We start from the raw sequence: 21462 nt of genomic DNA on the forward strand, positions 1-21462 counted from the left end.
AATTACACCTTCTGGGGGCTTCCATGAGATAACAATGTGTATTTCCCCTCTTCAAAAACAGACAGCCAAGGGGAATGGGGGATGCCCAAGGCCAGAAAATGTCCTTTAGTAGGCTGCCCATGGTCAGTTTGCTTCAGTAGCCTGATTTGGAAGCAATGCATTCAAAACAATGGAGGTGGAACCATGGTTCAATGGCCGAATACATATGTTGTGGGTAGAAAGTCCCTGGTTTGATTCCAAACATCAGATGCTTTCCAATTTGATTGTCTGCTTTTTAACTAGTTAAGTACTTTAAATGTAAATATACTGCTTTATTAACCCAAACTGCAGTGAAAATTCATTGGAAAAACTAAATTGTGCCTTCAAATAGTTTCTAACTCCCATGGACCCTAACATAGGATTTCCTCAGTAAGATTTGTTCAGAGGGAGTTGGGTCTTTGTTTCCATTTGAAGTTGAGAGATTGTGACATTTCCCCTGAGATACTGAATGGGTTTCCATGGCTGAGTATGGATTCAAACCCTGCTCATCACAGAGTCATAGTCCAACACTCACAGCAATATAGCGTGCTGTCTCCTAAACTAAGTAGCGCATTACAGTTTAAATAAGCATGACAAATATTACACCATGTAAAAAAAATTGAAAAAAAATCAGTTCCTGATTTGAAAGTGTTATTCCTGTTTAATTGTGTGCTACTTACTTTGAAAGTAGTTGTTATCCTCCAGAAACTTCATTTTTGTGGCTGCCACAAACTATGTTGCATTGGCTAAGACTAATAAATATTTATTGAAAAACTACAGACAAATGTGTGGCAGGATGTCCCACAAAAATAAAGTTTTTGCAGTTTACTAAACTTTTCCCATGTTTTTATAATAGGACCAATTAGGAAATGACATTTATAACCCAGGAACAAAAAAAATGTTACAAAGCTCATCTCTCACCTTTTTTCCTGTGTTTATTAATACAGGACACAACATTACAGAAGTGACATCAAAAGACAAAAAATGCCTTTAACACATTCTGTCAACAAATACAAGTTTTTCCCTCTCTTTACCAACTAAAGGCCTAAGTAACAAGACCACAAACTTTGTCTTGTACTATCAGAGCTGCAATGGAAACCTGATTCTTCCTTTGATGCTCAAACCTTGATAAAAACCATTACAGTATGAAATTAAGTTATTTCTTACCCTCCTCCCTTGATAAGGTTGAGGTCCATGTCGACTTCATCAGCCCCATCAATGGCAACATTCAACTACACAAAAGGAAGAAGAGATTTATAGCACTGAAATGCCTGAATCTTAGAAGAAAGTACTTCCATGGTTATAATTATAAACCTACTGAATGGAATATTGCATCAATATAATAAAAAAGCAACAAAAACTGCAAAAAAAGTGTAAAATTGTGTTAAGGCAATTTAACAGATGTTTTAAAAGCCGAGGGAGAGCATACCTTACATATTTGTGGGCTTGACTTTTATAGATTTCATTATTCATGGATTTGATGAAAATGTTATCTCTAAGAACCTTTTTTTAATCTCTATGAATCTTTATGTCTAAGAACCTTTCACCAGATGTTGACCATATAAGTCATGCTGGAGGACCTATGGATTTCTAGGGAAAACACCTCTCTAGGGCCCCTTCTACACTGCCAACACTGCCATATAATCCAGTTTAAACCAGACAATCTGGATTTTATTTGGCAATGTAGAAAGGGCCTTAGAATTTTTAGACCCTCCAGTGCAATTCTCTGGTCAACTTCCAGCAGAAGTTGAACATACAGTAGTGGTGGTGGGCCAAGAGATTCCTAGAGAGATGTTCTCTCAAGTTTTAATAAAGTCTTTCTATTCATTTTTATTTATTTATTTATTTATTTATTTATTTATTTACCTTACTTATATACCACTGTTCTCAGCCCGAAGGCGACTCACAGCGGTTCACAACAAATACGAACAGCAAACATTCAGTGCTACAGTATAGAAACAGTTAACAACCTAACACATTACACAATTAATAAACAGTTACTACAATACCCATTCACTGTTGTCTCGTCATCAAAAACATGTTCCAGATTCGTCATCCATTGTTCCATTCCAGTGTTCATTAACCAATCATTGCACTAATTATTGGAACGCCTGCTCAAACAGCCAGGTCTTCACTTTTTTGCAGAATACCATTAGAGATGGTGCTAGTCTAATGTCCGTAGGAAGGGCGTTCCACAGCCGAGGAGCCACCACTGAGAAGGCCCTATCTCTCGTCCCCGCCAGCCGAGCTTGAGAAGCAGGCGGGATCGAGAGCAGGGTCTCCCCGGAAAATCTCAAGGTCCTGGTGGGTTCATAGGCAGAGATGCGGTCGGATAGGTAGCTTGGGCCCAAACCGTTTATGGCTTTAATGGCCAACGCCAGCACTTTGAATTCAGCCCGGTAGCAGATCGGTAGCCAGTGGAGTTGGCGCAACAGGGGGGTTGTATGCTCCTTGTGCTCCGCTCCTGTTAAAATCATGGCTGCCGAGCATTGGACTAGTTGGAGCTTCCGAGCTGTCTTCAAAGGCAACCCCATGTAGAGAGCATTGCAGTAGTCTAAACGGGATGTAACCAGAGCGTGGACTACCGTGGCCAAGTCAGACTTCCCAAGGTACAGGCGCAGCTGGCGCACAAGCTTTTACAACCTCTGGTCACCGCCGAAACCTGGGGTTCCAGGCTCAGCGATGAGTCCAGGGTCACACCCAAGCTGCGAACCTGCATCTTCAGGGGGAGTGCGGCCCCATCCAACACAGGCTGTAACCCTATGCCCTGTTTTTCCACTTTACAATGGTTCTGCATCCCTAATCCCAGATAATGTGGAAAGCTGACAGTTTTATTGGAATTTATGTGTTAAATATGTGTGGATTGAATGAAATTGTATGATTGGAGTATGATTGAGGCCTATATAAGACTGGAGACACCATTCTAGAATGAAGCCTGGAAAACTGCAAAAGGAAATGAAGAATTCATTAACTGTTGAACTGTGATTAAAAAGCTCCTGATGAGAACTGCTGACCTGTTGAACTGTGGTTGAAAACAACATGTTTACACAGTCAAGGACAATGACTTTTTAAGTTAAGAAAATCAACAGAATGGTTATTTACGTTAAGAAGGAAAACCAACATTTGTCAGCAACTGATGGAGTTAGCACGTTTCAGCTGGTTAATAAATCAAGCAACCGATTTGGAACAACAACAGTAAAAAAAAAGCCATATAAGAGATCTTTTTACTTTCCAAAAGTGTGGCAGACTGCAGGAACACAGAGTCTGTACACCCACAGAAAGGTGATGTATCAGCCAAATTGTTGGAAATAGCAATCTTCTACAAGCTTCCTACACTAGTTATTTGCTATGTATATAATTCAGATTGCTTACTATATTGTGTGTATATTCTGATATGCAGTTTTCCCTTAAATTTACATTGTTTGACACTACAGACTATATTACCAGTGACATTAAAACTAATGCAGCATTGAACTTGGACTATCTAGCCCAAGGACAAGGGGTTAAGGACTTCTGGAGAGGGAAGAGTGGAACAGAAGTAAAGCCCTTCAGGTCAGCACAAGGCCAAGCAATTAATCCTAGGCTCTTAAGTAATTAACTAGGACTGCAGTTACTAGACTGTTTATCTTGATCACACCTTACCACTTCACCATTCTGTTCAAAAAGACGACTATTTTATGGCTAGGTAGATTTATTTATGACAGCTTCTTCTTAGAAGGATGAAACAGCTCATCTTTTCCTGTGTTTAAAAAATCAAGATTGTTCTAAATCCGTCATCCCCAACCCAATATCCACCAGAAGACTTAGACTATTATTCCCTTTACATCAACCAGCAAGATGGCTTATAGTCCAATATATTGTGAGGTTGGAGACGGTTGTTCTATGGATTTTCCTTAATATATTTCTTATGACTAATAAAGGCTATTTCTGCATAAATTGCATTATACTTATGTAACTGGGCTCAATGGCTCAACAGGATTTCCTGGCAACCTCTCCTTCTGCTTCATAAAATAACTACGCAATTATCTGTCACCATAAACAACACAATGGTTATTGCTCTAGGGCAGGGGTCGGGAACCTTTGGCCCTCCAGGTGTGGTGGACTTCAACTCCCACAATTCCTTGAGGCTCGGCATTCGCCCCAAAGGCTTACCTTGGCCCAACGAGGTTTGTTTGGCTCTTTTTCATGGAGGACGGGCAGCAAAGGGGGAGAGACGAGCGTAACGTAGCTGTGCAGATGGCGAGGAAGGATGCGGAGCCCACAGACTGGCCTTGGAGGGAGAGAGCGGGCGGAAACCCCTGCGGGCAACGCGCCTCCTCCTCGTCACTCAGCCGGCGTCGTTGCTAGGGAGGGGGTCCATGCGGGGTGGTTGCTAAGGGCCGAAGCGGCGAGGAGGCGCGTTGCCCGCAGGGGTTTCCGCCCGCTCTCTCCCTCCGAGGCCAGTCTGTGGGCTCCGCATCCTTCCTCGCCATCTGCACAGCTACGTTACGCTCGTCTCTCCCCCTTTGCTGCCCGTCCTCCATGAAAAAGAGCCAAACAAACCTCGTTGGGCCAAGGTAAGCCTTTGGGGCGAATGCCAAGCCTCAAGGAATTGTGGGAGTTGAAGTCCACCACACCTGGAGGGCCAAAGGTTCCCCATGCCTGCTCTAGGGGTTCAAACTGTTAAAGAAATGAAACTGTGGAATTTGAGATCAGTTTCTTGGTTGCAGATTTTGGAGGACTTGCTAATATGCCCTGATATCACCCAATGTAAGTTCAAACTCAATGCTTTTACATTTATTTTATTTATTTATTTACGGCATTTATATGCTGCCCTTCTCACCCCGAAGGGGACTCAGAGCGGCTTACAAGTAAAAAGGTATATACAATATAGTATATTATTACCATAGCACAATATTAATATTATATATTACATTATATTGTAATATTATTAGTAATATTACTTTTAACATAACATATATAATTATGTCATATTATTATTATTAGTATTATATTGCATTACATTATAATACTATCAATATTATATGTATATACAATATATTATATTATATTATATTATATTTATTTATTTATTTGTCGTGTCAGAACAACCAGACAAATTATATTACATTTCTAACAGAACAAAGCAAACAAGCAGATTACAAAATTTGTGAGTATGAGAGTTGATTAAATGTCCTTTGACCAGTATCTGGCCACTTGGAGTGCTTCTGGTGTTGCTGCAAGAAGGTCCTTCCTTGTGCATGTGGCAGGGCTCAGGGTGCATTGCAGCAGCATAGTGCAGGAGACAAGATGGAACTGTCTTCCTGGTCCTCTCTTGACTCTGATCTCAGAGCAGCGGTTGGTGCTCACTGAACTAAGCACTATAAAGTTTTGAATACTGAAAGGATGAATGCTAACTTGATGTACAGTAGGACCCCTGTATATTATTATTATTATTATTATTAACTTTATTTGTACCCCGCTAGCATCTCCCGAAGGACTCGATGCGGCTTACACGGCCGAAGCCTCAAACACAATACAAAAGAAAACATAGCACAACAGTAAACAAAGCAAATCAAAACAATTAAGCAAAATAAACCACAATGACAATACATCAGGACACTATTAAAAACTGGTTCGGCCGGCGCAGTGGGGTACAGGGATTAAAAGTGCTGAAATGGTAGGAGGAACGTAGGATTAAAGTGTGGTGTGCAGCAACATTGGTTATACTAAGGTGCTTCTAGGACCTGGGATGGGGATTCCTAGTCTGGGAAGGCACAACGGAACAGCCAGGTTTTTAACTTCCTTCTGAAAACGGCTAGAGTGGGGGCCTGTCTGAGATCTTTTGGGAGGGCGTTCCAAAGTCTGGGGGCCGCCACGGAAAAGGCCCTGTCACGCGTCCCCACCAAGCGCGCTTGCGACGTGGGTGGGATCACAAGCAGGGCTTCTCCGGATGACCGTAGCGAGCGTGTGGGTTCGTAGATGGATATGCGGTCACGCAGGTAGGGTGGTCCCGAACCGTTTAGGGCTTTGTAGGTAAGCACCTGCACCTTGAATTGGGCCCGGAAAATAAAAGGCAGCCAGTGGAGCTCCTTAAACAGAGGGGTAGACCTCTCTTGATAATGAGCCCCAGTTAGCATCCTGGCTGCTGCCCGCTGGACCAATTGAAGTTTCCGGGCCGTCTTCAAGGGCAGCCCCACGTAGAGCGCATTGCAGTAATCCATTCTAGAGGTGACCAAGGCGTGGACCACCCCGGCCAGATCCGCCTTCACGAGGTATGGTCGCAGCTGGCGCACAAGTCTCAGTTGTGCAAAGGCCCTCCCGGATACCGCCGACACCTGAGCCTCAAGTGTAAGCGAAGAATCCAAGAGGACACCCAAACTGCGGACCTGTGGCTTCAGGGGGAGTGTAACCCCGTCCAACACAGGTTGCCACCCTATACCCCGATCCGGTTTACGATCGACCAGGAGGACCTCTGTCTTGTCGGGATTGATCTTCAGCTTGTTCTTCCTCATCCAGATCGACACAGCGGCCAGGCACTCACCTAGCACCTGAGAAGCCTCCTTGGAATTAGGTGGAAAGGAGTAGTAGAGTTGCGTGTCATCCGCGTAAAGATGGCACCCAACTCCAAAACCCCGGATGACCTCTCCCAGCGGTTTCATGTAGATGTTAAAAAGCATGGGAGATAGAATAGAGCCTTGCGGGACCCCACAGGTCAAAGGCCAGGGGTCAGAGCAGGCATCTCCCAGCTTCACCATCTGGGTTCGTCCCTCCAGGAAGGACTGGAGCCACGACAGAACCGTGCCCCCAAGGCCCATCCCGGAGAGACGACCCAGAAGGATACCATGATCGATGGTATCGAAAGCCGCTGAGATGTCCAAGAGAACCAGCAGAGTCACACTCCCCCTGTCCAGTTCTCTGCGGAGGTCATCCACCAAGGCGACCAAGGCTGTCTCGGTGCCATGGCCAGGCCTGAAACCAGACTGTGACTGATCCAGGTAGTTGGTATCGTCTAGGAAACCCTGAAGCTGAGAGGCGACCACCCTCTCCAGCACCTTTCCCAAAAAGGGAAGGTTGGAGATCGGCCTGTAGTTATTCAGTACCGAGGAGTCAAGGGAAGCTTTTTTGATAAGTGGACGAACCACGGCCTGCTTCAAATTAGATGGAAAAATTCCTTGCTCCAGCGATGTATTGATAATCGGTACAAACCAGTCAAGCAACCCCCCTCTGGCTGATTTAATGAGCCAAGATGGGCATGGGTCCAGGGATGAGGTGGTCGCTCTCACAGCCCCAAGGATCTCCTCCACGGTTTCAGGAAGAACAAGCCTAAAAGAATCCCATAAGATTGGACAAGCAGGTGCCTCCGTCACCTCTTCTGGCACTGCGATGGAATTGGAGTCGAGCTCGAGGCGTATCTGGGCGACTTTATCTGCAAAATGGTGTGCGAAATCGCGACACCGAGCTGCGGGGTCGTCGGGGAGCCCCTCCACCGCTGGTGGGTGGAGGAGCTCACCCACGACCCGAAACAGCTCCGATGATCTATTTGCTGCAGATGCTATACGGGCGGTCGTGAATGACTTCCTGGCCGCCCGTACAGCCACGGAGTATGCCTTAAGGGAGGCTCTAGCCCGTGTTCGGTCAGATACGTTCCGAGATTTCCTCCATTTGCGCTCTAGCCCCCTTCTCGTATGCTTCATCACAGCCAACTCCTCGGTGAACCAAGGGGATGGCCTGTCACGACGCAACGAGATGGGGCGTTCGGGTGCGATCGTATCTAACGCCCTGGCCATCTCCCCGTTATAGAGAGTTACTAAGGCGTCGATAGAATCGCCAGGCTCCAAGGCAGGGGAGACCCTAAGATTCCTCAGGAATCCGTCCGGATCCATCAGTCTCCTAGGGCGGACCATCTTAATTTGTCCTCCACCCCTGCGGAGGTTTAGGGTCGCAGTAAGTCTAAATGTGATCAGATGATGGTCAGACCATGACACTGGAAGGATGTTTTGATCTTCCACTCTGATCAATTCGTCGTCCACCACAAAGACGAGGTCAAGAGTGTGCCCAGCATGATGTGTGGGGCCAGATATTATCTGTGACAGTCCTATGGCCGTCATGGTGGCCATAAAGTCCTGAGCTGCGCCAGATAAAGTGGTCTCGGCGTGGATGTTAAAGTCTCCCAGCACCACCAGGCTGTATCTGCGTGACCAGTTCCTGTGGTTTCACCTACCTGCATCTGAGAAATATGTCATCCCTAGAAATTTTCTAGATCCTTCATGGCACAACATATGGCACGCAGGCTGGCTGCAGCCCATGGAACCGGTTGGTGCCGCCCACCAAGCTCTGCTCCCCATCCCTACCACCTGCGCCGCCATCACTATTTGCAGCCCCCATTCACCAGGCTCACATTATCCCAGTTTCCACTTGTACAGGAAAAGCCCAAGTACAGATTTCTCTGTGCATGGACAACTGGCAAAATGCCAAAGGGAGGAGAAACATTCTTACCTCAGGGTGTCTATCCAGGTCACTTAGAGTTAAGCCATTCTGCAGAATCAACTGACGTGCCTAGAAGGAAATTAAGAAGCCAAATAATTATTTGGTCCTCAGGATAGGGAGGAAGGAAGAATTCCGCCTGTTAGCAGAATTAAAATTCACAAAAGGGCTGACTTATCATTGAGCAATACATTCAATTGATCTACTTTAGTTGCTACCAGAAATTGGATTTAAACCTTCTTAGTAGCAGTTGAAGTTTGCAATTTTAGAAAACCACATTATGCTGGAATGGACACTAATATCACAACATTTCTAAGCCGAAGAGCCAGCATTGTCCATATACACCTCCAAGGTCATGGGGCCGGCATGGCTGCATGGAGTGTCGTTATCTTCCTGCCAGAGCGGTACCGATTGATCTACTTACATTTTCATGTTTTCAAACTGCTAGGTTGGCAGAAGCTCCCCGGCTTCGAACCTACGACCTTTCAGACATCAAGTTCAACAGCTCAGCGTTTTAACCCACTGCGCCACGAAGAGCTCCTTTTATTTTCATGCACCGTTAAATTCCTATAGAGGCTATATTCATATACTTGTATCGATAAGCGAAAAAATAAACAAACTTAATGACTGCTTTCGCACCAGCTAGGAAAAAATCCAGGAAGTCTTCCATTTAACTATAGCATCCCTTTTAATCTGAAGGGTAAAATTATGGTTGACAGCTTCTGAACATATGTGAATATGTAGCTAACTTTAATTAAGAGCTTCTTACTCTGCCGTGTTCAGAAGATATTAAGTGAAGATTTATCTGCCTTGTTTTCAGCTTGTGGAGAAGGAGTGGTTGAATGGTTGCTCAAAGGCTCATTCAGATCTTGCCTTGTCGCCTGATCATGCCCAGTAATTCAATATGCCATGCATGACCGCAACATTGCATGACGACTGTACAACGTGATTCGTGCAAGAAACTGATTTTCAAATGCACTTGCAATCTTTGGATGCTCAATAAGAGACATGTTAGTAACAGCAACACCAGAGAGACAGTTCAGAAAACGTCACTCTCTGCTCTGTACTGAAACTAAATTTTCATATTTCTATGGATTTTTTTCTTGATCTGTGTATATTATGTCGGGTTAACCTAATTTTAGAACTACTTTTGTATGTTTAAGTTTCCAGGACTGTTTGGAAGGTCGAAGTTAGTATTTAAAGAATCAGTCTCCATAACATAAATAACAACACAAACTTTTAAATATATGCAACTGAACTTCTGTTGCCATTCTGAAAGGTTCATGCCTTAAAATACTAGATCAATATTTGACAAGTCAAATGTTCAACTCTACCTTTACCATATGAATTAAAAGTTTTCTGTTTCCACATTTTAAACTAACACTACATTACCAAGAGGCAGCAAGGATCCCCTCAAAATTATCTAATTTGAAATAAACTATGACCAGAATGAAATGTATTCATTGTTTCCCCTGTAAGTCCTCACTTGAATCAATGGTAGATCCTTCGTTTGCTTACATTGGAGTATGTGAACCAATGAATAGTTGATCCTTTTGAGTAAACAAGCAAATTCTATTTACATTCCAAAAGGACAAAATGGGCTATATAAATGCCTTGAAGTATAATAATTTGAAATAAACTATGACCAGAATGAATTGTATTCATTGTTTCCCCTGTAAGTCCTCACTTGAAACAAAGGTAGATCCTTGGTTCGCTTACATTGGAGTAAGGGAACCAATTGTTGATCCTTTTGAGTAAACAAGCAAGTTCTATTTATCTTCCAAAAGGACAAAATGTCGAGAGAGAGAGATATATAAATAAAAATGTAATGTTCATTTGTGCTATTCACAGAACTCAGAAACCACTGGGGCAATTGACACCAAATTTGGACACGTTACACCTAACAACCCAATGTATGTTCTCCACTCAAAAAAACAACAAAAACCAAAAGCAGAAAGGACTTCTAAATTGCATGTCCACAAAGGAGAAACTGCATGTCTACAAAGACCCATGGCCACGCTCCCTCCTCCTCCTCGCGGGGAAACAGCGGTCATTAAAGTCAGGCGCACGTGCACGGCCACACACACACACGCACACACAAACGACTGGAGTGGAGGAGGTGGAGGCAGTCTCCTCCTCCTTTCCCTGTCGGAAGAGGAGCAAGGAAGAAGGGGAGGGGGAGGGGGAGGAGGCAAGGAAGGTCCACGGTGCTTGAATGAAGGACCTTCCTTCTCTCCCTCCCTTCCCTTCTTTCCTCCCTCCCTTCCTTTCTTTCCTTTTCTTCTTTCCTTCTCCTTCCCTTCCTTCCTGTCCCTCCTTCCTTCTTCCTTTTCTTCTTTTCCTTCCTGGCCATCTCTCGGGGGTGATTTGAATGCAATATTCCTGCTTCTTGGCAGGGGGTTGGACTGGATGGCCCATGAGGTCTCTTCCAACTATTTTGTTCTATGATTCTATGATCCCTCCCTTTCCTTCTTCTTTCCCTTTCTTCATTTCCTTACCCTTCATTTCCTTCCCTCCCTCCTTTCTTCATCCCCCTCCTTTCTTTCCCTCCTTCCTTCCCTCCCTGTCCCTTCTTCTTTCTTTTCCTTTCTTCCCTTCCTTCCCTCCCTCCCTCCCTTCCTTTTTCCTTCCTTCATGTCCCTCCTTCCTTCCTTCTTCCTTTCCTTCTTTCTATGTAAGATATAAATACAATAATAAATTGAAGGGACAGTCAAGAAGTAACGAGAGAAGAAGGGAAAGAGGGAAGGAAGGAAGGAGGGAAGCAGGGAGGGAAAGAAAGGAAGAAAGGAAGGAAGGAAGGAAGAAAAGCAAGGAAGGAGAGAAGGAAATAAAAAAGTGAAAGGAAAAAGAGAGGGAAGGAAGGAGAGAAGGAACAAAACATAGGGAAGGAAGGAAGGAAAGAAGGAAGGAAGGATGTAACCAAAGAGCAAAGAAAGGGAGGAAAGAAACAGGTAGAGATGGAAGATGAGATAGGGAAAGAAAAAGAGAAAAGGAAAGAAAGAGGGAAGGGAGGAGAGAAAGAGGAAGGGAAGATTGGCCACAGCAACGCGTGGCGGGTACAGCTAGTATATATATATATACACACACACATACTATGTCAATAACTTAATTGCTAATCATCAGAGTTGCTTCCAGATTACACAGCCCCCCCCCCCAAGTTTTGATAGATGTCTAGTTGTGATCTACCATTATCAACAAATCACCAAAAACAAATACAGTGTTCCATTCCAGGACTACCCGCGATAAGTGAAATACCGCCAAGTAGGGACAATCCCTCCCCCCTCTCTCACTTTGCCTTCTCTTTCCTCTCTTCTTTCCCGTCCCTTCCTCCCTCCCTTGGGCGCTCATGCCACCCTCCCCTGGCAAGAGGGACACTTTTGACTGCGTGGGCCTCCACCTCCTTGCCTTCCCTCCCTCCTTCCTTGCCTTCCTCCCTCCGCCGCTTTCCCTCCTGAGGATGTGGGAGAAAGAAGAGGAGGAAGAAGAAGATGCCGGGGCCCTCTCCTCTTGTCCCTCTTGCTCAGCTCGTGCTGCTTCTGCAGGAACCGCCACTCGAGAAGGTCTGGCAGAAGGGGCAGAGGCTCCAGCAGCTCCCTCCATTTCCTCCCCAGCCTCAGCATCTTCTTCTTCTCTTCTTTCTCCCACAGCCTCAGGAGGGAAAGCGGTGGAGGAAGGAAGGCAAGGATGGAGGGAAGGAAGGAAGGCAAGGAGGTAGGAAAGGCGAGCTGCGCAGGCAAAAGTGTCCCTCTTGCCAGGAGAGGGTGGCATGAGTGCTCGAAGGAGGGAGAAAGGGAGGGGAAAGAGGAAAGAGAAGGCAAAGAGAGAGAGAGAGAGCGCAGGGAAAACCGCAAAACAGCGAGTTTGTGGGAAGAAAACCACGAAGGAGCAAGGGAACACTGTAAATGGGTTTGGTAGTTAATCAAGACTGAATTCTCACTAGAAGACAAAAGGTGAATCTACTCACAATGCACTTTGATATCATTATAACTTTAACCATCATCAGCGTCTTTTTGAGACATGCAGAATAAGGAACAATTAAGGGGAAAGGAGGAATGACATTAAGTTAGTTCTTTTCTACTTAACTGTCCTTACAATGCAGTGCCCACCTCCAACTGCGATATCTATCAAGGCAGAGTGTTAATGATCTATATTTTTTCTTTCAACAAACTAATAAGTAGGGATGTTAAGGGAAAGATCTTACCTGAAAAGATGTAGGGATGCAAACTATGCTGAGTTTTTCTTGTTTCACTCTCTCAGCTGTAGAGGGGAAATATCTGGGTTTAGTATATATTCAAATCAGCACAGGATGTGCAAGAGCAACCCATATCAAAGTATCTGGATGAGGACGAACAAGCTGAAGATTAATCCCAACAAGACAGAGGTCCTCCTGGTAGATCGTAAACCAGATCGGGGTATAGGGTGGCAACCTGTGTTGGACGGGGTTGCACTCCCCCTGAAGTCACATGTCCGCAGTTTGGGTGTCCTCCTGGATTCATCACTTACCTTGAAGCTCAGTCGTTGTCGGTGGCCGGGAGGGCCTTTGCACAATTAAGACTCGTGCGCCAACTGCGACCGTACCTTGTGAAGGCGGATCTGGCCAGGGTGGTCCATGCCTTAGTCACCTCTAGACTGGATTACTGTAATGCACTCTACATGGGGCTGCCCTTGAAAAAGGCTCGGAAATTCCAGATGGTCCAACGGTCAACCCTCCTGTTCAAGGAGCTCCACTGACTGACATTCATTTTCCAGACCCAATTCAAGGTGCAGGTTGTCACCTACAAAGCCCTGAACGGTTTGGGACCCGCCTACCTTCGTGACCGCATCTCTGTATAAGAACCCACACGATCTCTATGATCATCTGGAGAGGCCCTGCTCACAATCCCACCTGCATCGCAAGCGCGATTGGTGGGGACGAGAGAGAGGGCCTTTTCGGTGGTGGCCCCTCGACTCTGGAACTCACTTCCTAAGGACAGCAGGCATGCCCCAACTTTGGCAGTCTTTAAGAGGAGCTTGAAGACGTGGTTGTTCCAGTGTGCCTTCCCAAAATAATGATCCCATAGCACTTCATCCTCCAAAACACTTTATATTGTCTTAGCTCTGCTCATACGTTCCCACAAACCGCCCCATCATTTTCGCCCATGTCTAGCATTATTTTTTAATTCTTTTACATTTTAATTACATTTGGCCTACCCATAGATTTTAAAGTGTGTTGTCCTATTGATAATGCTTATGTATTGTTTTACTGTTTTGTTGTTTTTTAAATTGCCTGTATTGTTGTATTTTGGGCTCGGCCTCATGTAAGCCGCACCTAGTCCCCTGGGGAGATGGTAGTGGGGTACAAATAAAGTGTTGTTGTTATTATTATTATTATTATCGCTCATTAATAGTCCATTCAAAATATTGCCTTTAGAGTTAATTCTGCTTGCAAGTAAGGAAAGCATAATTATCTACAAAAGAACTATCGGGGTCGAGTATCTCTTATTCGGAATGCTTGCAAGTGTTCTGGATTTCAGATTTTTTAGCATATTTGCATAAACTCCATGAGATATCTTGGAAACACGACAGTCTAAACACGACCAGGTACTTTTATACACAATGGTGTTAACAATTGTCTTGTCTCCTGTTCTTTACTAATAATATAATATAATATATTGTAGATACATATAATATTTATAATATTATAATGTAATACAATATAATACAAATGCAATATAATTATATATTTTATATTATATGTAATATTACTAATAATATAACAATATAATGGTGTAGTACAATATAGTAATATATAATATTGATATTGTACTATGCTAATAATATAATATATTGTCTGGATATATATTCTGTAAGCCACTCTGAGTTCCCTTCAGGGTGAGAAGGGCGGCATATAAATATCATAAATCTATATAAATAAAAATGTAATGTTCATTTGTGGGATTGACAGAACTCAAAAACCACTGGACAAATTGAAACCAAATTTGGACACAAGACACTTAACAACCAAATGTATGTCCTTCACTCAAAAAAATTTATTTTGTCATTTGGGAGTTGAAATTGCTGGGATTTATAGTTCACCTACAATCAAAGAGCATACTGAACTCCACCAACGATGGAATTGAACCAATCTTGGGACACAGGACTCCCATGACCAACAGAAAATACTGGAAGGGTTTGGTGGGCATTGACCTTGAGTTTGGGAGTTGTAGTTCACCTACATCCAGAGAGCACTTTGGACTCAAACAATGACGGATCTGGACCAAACTTGGGACGAATACTCCATATGCCCCAAAATGAACACAGATGGAGTTTGGGGGAAATAGACCTTGACATTTGGGAATTGTAGTTTCTGGGATTTATAGTTCACCTACAATCAAAGAGCATGCTGACCCCCACCAATGACAGAATTGGGGCAAACTTCCCACACAGAACCCTCATGACCAATAGAAAATACTTAAGGCCATAGAGTCCAGTTCCCTTCACCAGGGCAAGAAAACGTAATCAAAGCCCTCCCGACAAAAAGCCATCTAGCCATAGATATAGATAGATATGATTCACACACACACAGAGACAGTATCATAGATTTGAAAGGGATCTCTAGAGAAGGACAATTATATGTTTCATGTTCCAGAGTAGGCAAACCAGACAATCTCTACATCAACACTGACAAAGGAAGAACAAGAACTACTGTTTACCCACAAGCATAAAGAAATTACAAATATTAGAAACCAACACTTTCTAATTACTTTATTTTCCAGATCACCAGAATGGGCCACAGCAACGCGTGGCAAGGGACAGCTAGTTATAAATATATAAACAATTTTGTGCATGAAACACTGTTTTCTTACATTGTACCAGCAAAAAACAAAAGATATCTATCTCAGCCACCTATGTGGACCATTCTGGAGCATTTCAGGTTTCTAGATAAAGGATATTCATCTTTTATTAGTTGGACTGGATGGCCCAAGAGGTCTCTTCCAACTCTTTGATTCTACGCGTCTTACCATTTCTCCACCTCAATCTCTGATGAAAACTTTTATTACTCATGCCCAATTCCGGGAAATAAACGAAACAAAACTGTCATATTAGCATGGCAGCATTCATTCTGCAGAATAAGTAGTTAAGAGGCATAATTTGAACAACAGCAAGTCAAATCTTGTAAATGGAATATTTTATTTTTGTTCTATTATTATTTCGGGCTGTGTACAAAGACTTTTGTTTGGGCATTTAAAAAACCATTCACAACAAAGGCACTGTAGCACAAAAAACAACTAACCCCCATTCTGCACAATCCGGTGGAACCAGAAAACCTGACTGGGTCAAATTCAGGGCAGAAACATTTCATGAACAGCCTAAAATTGGGTTGTTGTAGGTTTTTCGGGCTATACGACTATGTTGCAGAAGCATTCTCTCCTGACATTTCGCCTGCATCTATGGCAAACATCCTCAACGGTTGTGAGGTCTGTTGAAACTAGGAAAATGGGTTTATATATCTGTGGAATGACCAGGGTGGGACAAAGAACTCTTGTCTGTTGGAGCTAGGTGTGAATGTTTCAACTGACCACCTTGATTAGTATTTGATGGCCTGGCAGTGCCTGGGGCAATCTTTTGTTGAGAGGTGATTAGATGTCCTTGTTTGTTTCCTCAGAGGATGCTTGCCATAGATGCAGGCGAAACATCAGGAGAGAATGCTTCTAGAACATGGTCATATAGCCCAAAAAACCTACAATCAACCCAGTGATTCTGGCCATGAAATCCCTCAGCAACACTCAACAATCCCTAAAATTGCTTGAATAAAGAACTTTACAAGAGGTTCACAACACCAGTGAGAAACTGCAATGATATAAGGCCGTGCTCTCGCTCCCGTCAACAGCACAGATGCGTCTGGCGGGGACGAGAGACAGGGCCTTCTCGGCTGTGGCTCCCCCAAATGAGGTAAGATCCGCTCCCTCCCTCCTGGCTTTTAGAAAAAAATTAAAATCATGATGAGACTGTCTGATTGTTTTAAAGATTGTTTTATTGCTTGTGGATGCACTGTTTTTAACTTGATTTATGTCTAATTGTAGTGTATAATTGTAATTGTTTGTACCGGCATTGAATTTTGCCATTACTTATGTGTAAACTGCTTTGAGGCCCCCTCGGGGTGAGAAAAGCGGTATACAAATACTGTAAATAAATAATAAATATTATGCTGAAGTGTCTTCAAAAGATCTAAGTTACTTGTCCATAACTCACCCAATTTATCAACAGCTAGGTTTTAATCCTTTATAATAATTCATTTTTCTGTAATAGCAAATAATATGGAACTCGAATGTAAGGAAATTATGACGGAATGTAATTTATGACCTATGTGTTTTATTATATGTATTTTATGCTAATATATGTATATTATTGTATGCATTTTATGGTGATGTGTTTTGACTGTGCTGTGCACTACATCGGGTTGTGAGGAGAGACAGGTAACACATTATTATTATTATCATTATTATTATAATTAAATAATGCCCCGACCCAAATCTCCTATGTAGAAACATTAACAGCAGAGTTTGAGGCCCCTTCTACACTGCCATGTCAAATCCATATTATGTGCTTTGAACTGGATTATATGGCAGTGTAGACTCCTATAATCCAATTCATAACAGATGTGGATTATCTGCTTTGATAATCTGGATTATATGGTAGTATAGAAGGGGTCAGAGATGATGGGCGCATCTACACTGTAGAATGAATGCAGTTCGACACCTTTTTAACTTCCATGCCTCAATACTAGTTTTAACTATAATTAACTATAAGGGTTTTAACTATAATTTTTAATTCATACAAATAATATTTAATTTTATTTTAATTTTTGTGTATCTTTGGATTTTCAATTGTATTGAAAAACCTTTAATATAAGCCACTTTGAATCTCCTTTGTGGAGAGAAAAAGCAGGGTATTAATAATAATAATAATTATTATTATTATCATCATCATCATTATTATTATAAACCATTTGCAATAAAACAAATGGCAAAAATACATACCTAACCGATGTACAGCATGAACAATTGTAGAGCCGCTTCCAATTCCAAGGACATGATTAGTCTACAAACAAGTAAAGATAAATAAGTTGCTTAGACAATCACAAGCAATGCAGAAATTCAACTACAGGGTTTGTTTTTTTTGTAGATTAGAAAGAAATAAGCCAAATAACAGTATCAATTCGAGGCTCATTTTTAAAGAAATAAAAACACATTCAGAAGGATCAAGTGAATGCATCTGGATGTAGTGGCCAAACAATCCCCCTATGGAAGTGGAAGGTTGTCCCCTGACATTAAGTCCAGTCTGACTCTGGGGGTTGGTGCTCATCTCCATTTCTAAGCCAAAGAGCCGGCATTGTCCATAGACACTTCCAAGGTTATGTGGCCGGCATGACTGCATGAAACACCATTACCTTCTGGCCGGAGCGGTAGACTGTATTGATCTACTCACATTTGGATGTTTTCGAACTGCTAGGTTGGCAAAAGCTACGGCCAGGGGCGGCTCAACCCATTACGCAAAATAAGCATTCGCAGTATAGTTGATTTTGCTCAGAGGCGCTCTTGAGGCACTCTTGGGGGAAAACAGACCTTGACATATTCGAGTTGTAGTTACTGGGATGTATAGTTCACCTAAAATCAAAGAGCATTCTGAACTCCACCAATGATAGAATTGAACCAAACATGGCACACAGAACTCCCACGACGAACAGAAAATATACGAGGGGTATTTTTTAAGTAAGGTCCGTTTTGTTGTAGACACTAGTAGTTGGCGCGCATACCGCAACGAGCATGTGCGTTGTCTACTGGCATGCCTCGGGAACAACTGTGCTCAGTTTCCACTCTGTAGCTAGCTAACCTGTACGGTTCTGTTCTGTGCTTTAAAAATGTTTAAGACTAACAACTCACGCACGGCATGTGAGGTTCGCTCAGTGATACGGTTCTTATCAGCAAGGAACCTGCCTGCTGCAGAAATTCATCGACAGATTTGTGAAGTGTACGGTGATACTGTTATGAGTGAAAGCAAAGTGCGTAAGTGGGTACGACAATTCAAGATGGCCGTGACAACGTCCGTGATGAGGACCGCTCCGGTCGCCCTTCTTTGATTACAGACGATTTGATTTGATCGCACACTCAAATCTTTGGTTTTTGTGGTCCTCTGTTAGGAGTTTCGGGACCCAACGGGAGCACAGTTTCCTAAACTTTAGGTGTTCAGAAACAATGTTGTAAAGCACTGATCTCGACACGTCAGGAAATTCATTTGAGAGACCTGTTATTGTGAAGCGCCTGTTCTCACAAATCCTCGCTTCAACTGAAGCCACCAAATAGTCTGGAATCAAAGAAGGGCAACCGGAGCGGTCCTCATCATAGACGTTGTCACGGCCATCTTTGAGTTGTCGTGCACACTTACGCACTTTGCTTTCACTCATAATAGTATCACTGTACATAGGCATGTAGCCGGGAGGGGGTGGGGGGGCTCCAGCCCCCCCCCCCCCCGAAATTTTCATGGTGGTTCGCGAAATGGCCTTATTGGTGCATTATTTAAACTGTTATGTTTATTCATATCATGATCTGATCACCGTACTCAATATATCCCATATGCATGGGGGTATTGGGGTAATGATACAAAATGTTTGCTAGGCTAGACCCTCTTTCACTCAGACTCAGCCCCCCCCTGAAACTCAGCCCCCCTGAAACCCCCCCCCCGAAAAAAAATTCAGCCCCCCCCCCCCCCGAAACGAAATCCTGGCTACGGGCCTGACTGTACACTTCACAAATCTGTCGATGAACTTCTGCAGCAGGCAGTTTCCTTGCTGACAAAAAACGTATCACTGAGCGAACCTCACTGTGGCAGGTGAGTTGATAGTCTTAAACATTTTTAAAGCACAGAACAGAACCGTACAGGTTAGCTACAGAGCGGAAACTGAGCACAGTTGTTCCCGAGGCAAGCACGCACGCACAACGCATGCAGTCGTTGCGATATGCGCGCGAACTACTAGTGTCTACAACAAAACGGACCTTACTTAAAAAATACCCCCCTCGTATATCAATGATTGGTTGGGGGGGGGGCACCAAAATACTGTTTGCTTACAGTTGAAAATTACCTAGGGCCGCCTCTGGCTAGGGCTGACAGCGGAAGCTCATGCCGCTCCCCAGATTCAAACCTGCAACCTCAGCGCTTTAACCCACTACGCCATAAGGGGCTCCCCTATGGTAAAAGGTAAAGGTAGTCTCCTGACATGTCCAGTCATGTCTGACTCTGGGGTGTGGTGCTCATCTCCATTTCTAAGCCGAAGAGCCAGCGTTGTCTGTAGACACCTCCAAGGTCATGTGGCCGGCATGACTGCATGGAGCGCCGTTACCTTCCCGCCGGAGCGGTACCTATTGATCTACTCACATTTGCATGTTTTCGAACTGCTAGGTTGTCAGAAGCTAGGGCTGACAGTGGAAGCTCACGCCGCTCCCCGGAATCGAACCTGCGACCTTTCGATCAACAAGCTCAGCAGATCAGTGCTTTAACCCACTGCGCCACCGGGGGCTATGGTAGTGGACGTGAAATTCAATGTTCAAAAGGAAATTCAGAAGGATCGGAATTAAATGCTCTCTAACAGAGGGAGTATCTACACTGTTGAACAAATGCAGTTCCACACCACTTTAATTGCTATGGCTCACAATATCTTGGGATTTGTAGTTTGGTGAGGCATCAGGACTCTTTGGCAGGGGCTGAAGACCTTGTAAAACGACAAATTGAGAAATGAAACAGTATTAATTCCACAGTGTAGAGGCACCCAAAGAAGGCTAATTATGACACAAAACTAGACATCCCAGTTGCTATAATCATGCAGTGTGGCGACTGCCACGCTTCCACCTCAAACTACAATTGAACATATATCCCTTGTAGTTTTGCAAGGGGGGCCATCACTATGATTGCAGCTTGACCCCACTTTAAATGCTATGCAATCGTGGAAATTGTAGTTTGACAAGGACTTTAGCCTTCTTTACCAGACTGCGGCTGCCTCGCCATACTACAACCCCATGGAAGTGAAAGCGGCATCAAACCGCGTTCGTTCTACAGTGCAGACACACCTTCCACCCCCCCCCCCCCCCGCCGCCGCCCACCTGCACGTGGTTGTCCACCGCAGCCACAGCGGCCAGCCTCTTGGCCTCCTCGGTCATGGCGGCGGAGATCGGCCGTCTTTTGGGCTGGGGCTCGGAATCGGGGGCTTGCCAGGAGAGCCCCGCCCGGAGCCTCCTTCTCCCGAGCAGCGCCCGCGAAAAGAGGGCGGCGGGGACCTTGCCCTGCGGAGGCATGCCGCTGGCCCCGCCCGCCCCCTTCGGACGGACGGCTCATGATTAAGCCTGCCTCTCCCGCCGCCACCGCCTGCCTCCCTGCGGCACCTGGGACTTGTAGTGCACCTGCCAAGCTCGGCGCGCCTTACTGACCTAGCGCGGAGCCGGCCCAGAACTACCACACCCACAATGCACAACGGCGTCTCACTTAAAGGGCCCGCAGGCTCCCTCTCTGTCTTGCCCTTGCAATAGGAGAACTTCTGCTCATTCTAGATAGGCGTTGAAGCCCCTTCCGCACATCTGAATAAAAGCCCAGTTCCAAGCAGATATTGTGGGATTTTCTGCCATTATATTCTGGATTATATGGCTGTGTGGAAGCACAGCCACACAGCCTTATCAGAAACACTAGAATTTATTATGAAACTAGCCGTCCCCTGCCACGCGTTCCTGTGGCCCACATGGGGGTTCTGCTTTGATCTGGATTGTATGGCACTGTAAACTGGGGGCCCTTCCACAAAGCCCTACATCCCAGAATATCAAGGCAGAAAATCCCACATAATCTGAGCGTGGACTCAAATAACCCAGTTCAAAGCAGATAATGTGGGATTTTCTGCCTTGATATTCTGGTCCTGTGTGGAAGAGCCCTCATATAATCCAGTTCAAAGCAGATAAT

The 21462-nt window shown here is 44.2% G+C and overlaps 1 protein-coding gene across 1 annotated transcript in view; it reads right to left on the bottom strand.

The window, feature by feature from the left end:
- RPIA (ribose 5-phosphate isomerase A) overlaps positions 1–20838 on the bottom strand; it is a 34069-nt gene extending 13231 nt beyond the window's left edge. The window contains exons 1-5 of the mRNA XM_067470123.1: positions 20619–20838; positions 17505–17565; positions 12686–12741; positions 8497–8556; positions 1186–1250 (exon numbers count right to left, since the gene is read on the bottom strand). Of these exons, the coding sequence (XP_067326224.1) occupies positions 1186–1250; positions 8497–8556; positions 12686–12741; positions 17505–17565; positions 20619–20810 (434 nt within the window). The 5' untranslated portion in view covers positions 20811–20838. The remainder of the gene's footprint in view (positions 1–1185; positions 1251–8496; positions 8557–12685; positions 12742–17504; positions 17566–20618) is intronic.
- Positions 20839–21462: the final 624 nt, after the last annotated feature.

The sequence above is a fragment of the Anolis sagrei genome, chromosome 6 (genome assembly GCF_037176765.1).
Source record: "Anolis sagrei isolate rAnoSag1 chromosome 6, rAnoSag1.mat, whole genome shotgun sequence".
Classification (NCBI taxonomy): Eukaryota; Metazoa; Chordata; class Lepidosauria; order Squamata; family Dactyloidae; genus Anolis; species Anolis sagrei.